General features: G+C 35.6%; 1 protein-coding gene across 4 annotated transcripts; it reads left to right on the forward strand.

The window, feature by feature from the left end:
* The first annotated feature begins 2,057 nt into the window (after positions 1-2,057).
* LOC127085773 (putative disease resistance RPP13-like protein 1) lies at positions 2,058-6,404 on the forward strand. 4 transcript variants are annotated; one of them, XM_051026311.1, is made up of 3 exons: positions 2,058-3,528; positions 3,586-5,768; positions 6,096-6,404. In XM_051026311.1, the coding sequence occupies exons 1-2, from the start codon at positions 2,161-2,163 to the stop codon at positions 5,755-5,757; spliced, it is 3,540 nt and encodes a 1,179-aa protein (XP_050882268.1). In that variant the 5' UTR covers positions 2,058-2,160; the 3' UTR covers positions 5,758-5,768; positions 6,096-6,404. The 4 variants fall into 4 exon arrangements, with proteins under 4 accessions (XP_050882268.1, XP_050882267.1, XP_050882269.1 ...); XM_051026312.1 differs by having other exon boundaries at positions 2,324-2,451; positions 2,657-5,768; positions 6,096-6,345; XM_051026313.1 differs by having other exon boundaries at positions 2,680-2,760; positions 2,843-5,768; positions 6,096-6,345.
* Positions 6,405-7,518: the final 1,114 nt, after the last annotated feature.

The following is a 7,518-nucleotide window of genomic DNA, read 5'->3' on the forward strand; positions in this document are numbered from 1 at the left end:
GTGATCATCAGTCTATATACATAATAGTCTTAATGCTTTAATGTTATCCCACTTCACAATAAAGGTCGACTACGGATACTTTAAGAATAGTGTCCTTATGTTTAATGTGATCTCATGATTAAGTCACACTTTATACATTAAACAGACTAGTTATTCTAGGGACTTTATTAAACACACATAATAAAGAAAAAACCTTTTATTATTAATAAATAATTCGATACAAGTACCAAAAGTATTGGCCTCTAGGGCTTACACTAACAACTTTGTCTAATGCAGTCAATCCAAAAGGAACAACACAATATTTACACCATCATTGTTGAATATATATTACTTATGTATTAAATCTTATCGTGATTACATCGTTGATGATAATATATTAAAAAAAAGTGTATTGATTACAATCTAAAATGTATCAAAAGATGTATCACCACCTAAATCTACTATTGGTTCCTCCTTCGACTTTTCCTTATTTGATTCTCTTTCAAGCTCGCTCAATTTGGTGAACTCTTCCATCCTTTTCAGAAAGGGATCTGACCAAGTTTCCGCCTCTTTTGTGGAATATGTTGTGTCAATTTTGTGAACTCTTCCAGCATTTCATTAGTACAGTGTCTCGATCAGTGACAATTAAATTCATCATGTTTTCTTGGTCCTTCAACAAAGTCTTGAACATTTTCAAAGTCCATGTAACATTGACCTCTTTTTCGGATTTTCAAAGTCCATTTAACATTGACCTCTTTTTCGGATTCCAAAAATACAAATCCCACTGAAAAAATCTTCTACGTAGAAGTAACACCAATAATTTCCAGAAGCAAAAGCCTATACTTGTTGGTCTTATACATTGGATCAATTATGAGGATAGTGGGAAATGTGTTGAACAACTTGATACTTTCGGGATGAGTTCAAAATATGTCACGAACAATGACTTTATCCTCATAAACTTTGTACCTAGAAACGTAGTGGTTATCATCCAAAAGCTTCAAAAGTTGTTGCGTTTTGGATCTTTGACCACTTATCGTCATGTTGTTTCAATAACACATATTGTACACCTTCTTGGTATTAGAAACACTTTCAAGTCTTTTCCGTTTCAAATCTTCGGCGACACTCTGATTAAAAACATGTCTGGAACAATTTCCTTCTCCCCCGGTTTAAGTCGACGTACGATGGGATGACCAACTAGTTCGGTTTGCAATGCATGATTTAGTATATCGGAAACCTCATTAAATTTTCATGTATCATTCACCTTACAGTAACCACGCAATTTAAACAACACTCATATTTTCTCGATCCGGTGTCATCACGTTTCAACTTCCAAATCGGTGGAACATATGTGCTACTTCTCTCGCATCTCATCGTTGCAAATGTTTGCCTTCTATTTGAACCATTTTCAGACCTTCCGATTACAATGCCAAACCCCGATTTCCTTTCCTCCATTCGGACTCATTGAAGCATATGTTAACGAGCAGTAAACAGTTGTTCATTTCTAAAATGTTGACCAACATCTATCTCGACAACAATCGGTCTAGCATCCAGTTTAACATCATCCTTCACTTCATCCAAATTTACATCATTACTTATCGCAACTTTGAGAAATATATATGGGTGCACCATATCTAATACGAATAAAAGCATAAAAACGATTTAAAAAACTCATAGTAGCAGAAAAATCCGGAGATTCAAATCTGAAACATGAAAAGGTAAATTCGAAGATGCACATCTAGACGTAACATATATTTTTCAACTCAAGAACAAGATTAATGCAAGCAATGAAGGATGGAATGAGCGATAAATCACAAGAATGACGATTTAGAGTCAAAAAATTGATTGAGAATGATTTTTTTAAGATTTTGGATTATGGAGGTTGTATGGAATGTGAAAGAGATGATCATGCAAGTGCAAGGTGATGATAAATTCAATTTTTCATTTCATATTTTCGGATATGCCGAGTTTACTCCAAACTAATTTTTGACAAAAATATGATGATTATGTAATTTACGAAAAATATATTGATTTAAAATGCATGCAGAGATAATTTCAAGACATAAGCCGCCACTTGATGTGATTTGACAGCCTCTTTTCTACAACCACACGTGAAAGAAAAGACTTCAGCTTATAAAAAAATATTGCATATTCTTCATCTCCTTCTTCCGAATAAAGTAACTAATGGAGGCCATTCATGGAGAACTCTCAAATTCTATTAAGGTGTTGTTAGAAAAGATTGTTTCTGGTCTATGCTTCGACGACTTGAGCACGAGTAGCCTTTCACTCATGGAAAGGCTTCATAAAACACTGCTGGATCTTCAAGATGTACTATATCATGCTAACAAGAAACTCATCCCCACTCAAGCTAACAACAGATCGCTGGATTTGCTCAAACGTGTTGTTTTTCAAGTTTCCAATTTGCTTGACGAAAGCGATTTTTTACTGTATGCTACCGTACTTACTGCGAATCAGGTCAAAAATCATTCTCGTTTAAGTTTTTTAATTGCACTGATCAAGTCTAAAAAGGAAAATCTAATTCAAATATTTCAAGGCTTAAGTTCAGGTGACGATGAATCTTCTATTTATGGAAGAGATGCTGATATAAAGAAACTTAAACATCTTTTGTTGTCTAGTGATAGTGATAGTGAAAGTAAAATAAGAGTGATTACCATTGTAGGTATGGGAGGGATTGGCAAAACAGCTCTTGCCAAACACCTTTACAATGATCCTCAAGTTAAGGCCAAATTTGAGTTAAAATTGTGGGCCGATTTCTCAAATGAGGTAGATGATTTCAGTGTTTTTGAAACCATTCTTGAATCTATTACTACTTTACAAACAACCATTTACCCAATTTTTTTGCTAGTATTGGATGGTGTGTGGGATGCAAGATCTATCAATTGGACATTACTGATGGATATCTTTAATGCTGGGGAATCGGGAAGTAAGATCATTGTCACAACAAGAGATGAAAGAGTCGCACTATCCGTGCAAACCTTTCTTTCTGTCCACTATCTGAGACCCTTGAAAGTTGAAGATTGTTGGTCTTTACTTGCCGAACACGCATTTGGAGCACATAACTACCAACAACGATCCTATCTAGAAGAAGTTGGCGCATTTAAAAAAGAAATTGTCAGAAAAATTGCAAAAGAGTGTGATGGATTACCATTAGCCGCGGTAGAACATGGGGCTCTTCTTCGCATCTCAGTAAACCCATATGATTGGAATTATGTGCTAGAAAGTCACTTTCAGGAAACAACTTATGAGGTGCTAGCTTCTCTCGAATTAAGCTACAACTTCCTTTCTTATCCTTTAAAACAGTGTTTTCAATATTGTTCAATTTTTCCGAAGAAGTCCATCTTAGAAAAAAAGATGGTAGTTCAGTTGTGGATTGCAGCAGGCTTACTTGAATCATCTTCCACAGATCAAGAAAAAGTTGGAGAAGAATACTTTGATGAACTAGTGTCAAGGTCATTGATACATCGACGATCTATTGGTGATGAAGAAGGAAACTTTGGAATGCACAACTTCATCCATGATCTAGCTACAGAGGTTTCATCTCCATACCGTATCAATATGCACAACTTCATCCATGATCTAGCTACAGAGGTTTCATCTCCATACCGTATCAATATGCACAAACATAACCTAGATGATAGGATGCAGAATTTTTCATACAACAGAGAGACATATGATTCATATGGCAAATTTGATAAATTATTGGGATTAAATGGTTTGCGTACCTTTCTAGCATTCCCATTACAAGAACAATTGCCTCTTTGTTTGCTATCTAACAAGGTAGTACATGACTTGCTGCCAACAATGAAACAATTACGCATGTTGTCTCTGTCAAGCTACAAGAGTATCACCGAGGTTCCCAATTCTATTGGAAATTTGTTAGACATGCGATACTTAAATCTTTCTCACACTAATATTGAAAGGCTGCCTACTGAAATATGCAAGCTTTACCATCTGCAGTTTTTGTTGTTGGCAGGCTGTAAAAGGTTCACTGAATTGCCGGAGGACATGGGAAAATTGATCAATCTGCGCCACCTTGACGTTAGTAACACCGCATTGAGGGACATGCCCGCACAAATAGCCAAACTAGAAAATCTCCACACTTTGTCTGACTTTGTTGTCAGCAAACATAAGAGTGGATTGAATATTGCAAAGCTAGGAAAACTTCTCCACCTACACGGAAAACTTTCAATCTCACATCTACAAAATGTTAATCACCCCTTTGAAGTAGATCGAGCCAACATAAAGATGAAAGAACAAATAGACGAATTAGTCTTGGAATGGGATTGTGGTAGTACCTTTTTACATTCACAAAGTCAAAGTGTTGTACTTGAAAAGTTGCGACCCTCAACAAATTTGAAAAGTCTCACCATCAAAGGCTATGGTGGAATCAGCTTTCCAAATTGGTTAGGTGATTTTTCATTTAGCAACATGGTGTATTTAAGGATCTCGAATTGTAATGATTGTTTATGGCTTCCACCCCTTGGACAATTGAGTAATCTGAAAGAACTCATTATTGAAGGGATGCAATCAGTGGAGACAATTGGTATTGAGTTCTATGGAAGTGGTGGTTCTTCATTTCAACCATTTCCCTCTTTGGAGATTCTACACTTTGAGAATATGCAAGAGTGGGAGGAATGGGACTTGATTGGAGGTACGACTACAACGTTTCCTAGTCTAAAAACTTTATCGCTTAGTAAGTGCCCGAAACTGATAGTAGGAAACATAATTGACAAATTTCCTTCCTTGACTGAACTTGAGTTAAGTGAATGTCTTTTACTGGTTCAATCAATGCCATTATCTGATCATGTATTTCGGCAACTGATGTTCCCTTTGAACTCTCTTCAACAGCTCACCATAGACGGCATTCCATCTTCAATGTCTTTTCCAACAGATGGTTTGCCAAAAACCTTGAAACTTCTCATAATCAGTAATTGTGAGAATCTAGAATTCCTTCCTCACAACTATTTGCATAATTATACATCGCTTGAGGAATTGAAAGTATCTTATAGTTGTAATTCAATGATATCATTTACCTTAGGCACTCTCCCTGTCCTCAAGAGTCTGTTCATTGAGGGTTGTATAAATCTGAAATCAATATTAATTGCAGAAGACGAGTCGGAAAAGAGTCTCTCATTTCTTAGAAGCATCAAAATATGGGATTGTAATAAACTGGAGTCATTTTCCCCAGGTGAATTGGCAACTCCAAATCTCCTTTATATTGCATTGTGGAAGTGTGAGAAATTTCATTCACTGCCAGAAGCAATGAACAATCTAGCTGCCCTTCAAGAAATGGAAATCGATAATCTACCAAATCTTCAATCTTTTGTCATAGATGAGTTGCCTAGCCGTTTACAGAAACTATCTGTTGGCTCTGTTGGTGGGATTATATGGAATACTGAGCCAACTTGGGAACACCTCACTTGTCTCTCGGAGTTGCGAATTAACGGCGATGACATAGTGAACACGCTGATGGGACCATTGCTACCTACATCGCTTGTGACACTATGCATTTGTGGTCTTAATGATACAAGCATGGATGAGAAGTGGCTTCAACACCTCACTTCTCTCCAAAACCTTGAGATTATTAACGCTCCCAAACTCAAGTCGTTGCCAAAGAAAGGATTTCCTTCCTCTCTTTCAGTACTAAGTGTGACTCGCTGTCCATTACTGGAAGCAAGTTTGCGGAAAAAGCGGGGGAAAGAGTGGCGTAAGATTGCTCACATTCCGTCCATAATTATTGATGACGAATTGATCACATGAGTCTTTTCCGGGTGAGTCTTTTAAATACTGCTTTTGTTGTTTCTTTCATATTATGTTATCATCAATTATTATGAATTTCAATAGTAACATCAAAATACAATATTATAGCACTAGCACTAACTCATTAATTTTAATCATAAAATTGTATTTTGTGTCACCCCTGCTTCTTCCCGATCTTGTTGTTGCAAGAAGCCAAATTCACCTCAAAACCTGCCACCATGTCCTGTAACTGTTTTTCTGTTCAGGAACAAATGAAGGAACAAATGAAAGGAGAAAACACCACTGACTCCAAATTTGACTATTATTTACTTCCATTTCTCTTCGGTTTTTTTTTACAGGATATAGAAAGGAGATGACTGCTGGAGTATCTACGACGAGCAACAATTATCTGTCAGATTTGATTTTGCAGCAACTGCTTTGCCATAAAACATTGGATAGAGTAGAGAGGATCCATACTCATAAGAATAAAAAGAGGATAGGCTGCATTTTGTTGTGCATATATTGATTTGAGAGACATGATCTCATGAGTTGTAAATAACATTGATGTCACTTTGTATATCATAGTGATCCTCATCACAAATTTGATACCGGACATGTTTCAACAAGTATTCTATGTATTGATTTAAGGAAACAGGAAATTTAGACAAGTAAAGAAGTCTTTAAGAGTGACTAGGCGGTTGACTTCCGGTTGATTTTTTACATTTAACTTTTATAAGTATAGACTAACAGATTAAATTCTCGATTTTTGATGGATGCGGTGAACAAAGAGAATAGAAAGGAATGATTAAAAATAGGATATTTTGAATTATTTATTTCAAAATGGAGGGCATGTTAGAATTTTTAGAAATAAAAGCAGGGCAGTCAAAAAGTGGATTAATTGATATACGAAATGCGTAACAAGGTGGTAGGAAAGGAACAGATTTCTTTTATAAAAAATCATTCTTGATTTTGTTGTTATTTCTTTCTCAAGTAATTCTTCATCTTCTTCTTGTTGTTACAAACAAAGTATCTAATGGATGGTATTCAGAAAGAAACAGTTATGTCACTCTCAAACTCTGAAAGTGTTGTTAGAGAAGATTGTTTCTACTCAGCTCGTCGACGTCGACACCTTCCGGATCAAGAATGCTAATGTTTCACTTTCGAAAAAGGTGAAGGAAACACTGGTGGATCTTCAACATGTACTTCTTTATGCTAACATGCCAAATTTGAGTTCAAAGTGTGGGCAGATTTCTCAAATCATGTTGATGATTTCAGTGTTTTTGAAAACATTGTTAGGAAAATTGATTTTAAAATTGATTCAAACAAAAACTAACTTTTTTTAGTACAAACCGGTTATTAACCAAACCGACCCAAACATAAACCGATTTTAAAAATATAAACCGGTTTTATCAAAGTGGTTTTAAAAACCAAACCAATCCATATATTTGGTTCAATTTGATTTGGATTTCGAACCATACACACCCCTAATGATAACCAAGACTCAAAAGATTACTACGCCACAACATCAACACCTAACGCGGAGCGTCAAAAATTGGTTAGAAAAATGTCAGCAACCAAGAGAAAATCAACTCCTAATTTACATTCATTAAGTATTAATTATTGACTTAAACTACATTTTTTTAAGCAATACGCTATGGACTAACAACATTCAGCTGAATATGTTCAGAAAATTTATCAAGCTAAGTACATGAAAACAACAACTTCTTCTATTTCAAAGGTCATTTTAGGTTACTTTACGAAAGTAGTTGTTACATTCAAAAT

The sequence above is a fragment of the Lathyrus oleraceus genome, chromosome 5 (genome assembly GCF_024323335.1).
Source record: "Lathyrus oleraceus cultivar Zhongwan6 chromosome 5, CAAS_Psat_ZW6_1.0, whole genome shotgun sequence".
Classification (NCBI taxonomy): domain Eukaryota; kingdom Viridiplantae; phylum Streptophyta; class Magnoliopsida; order Fabales; family Fabaceae; genus Lathyrus; species Lathyrus oleraceus.

What these genes read in the sequence shown, in the direction of transcription:
- LOC127085773 (XM_051026310.1), top strand. Translation starts at nt 2,161, where the DNA reads ATGGAGGCCATTCATGGAGAACTCTCAAATTCTATTAAGGTGTTGTTA.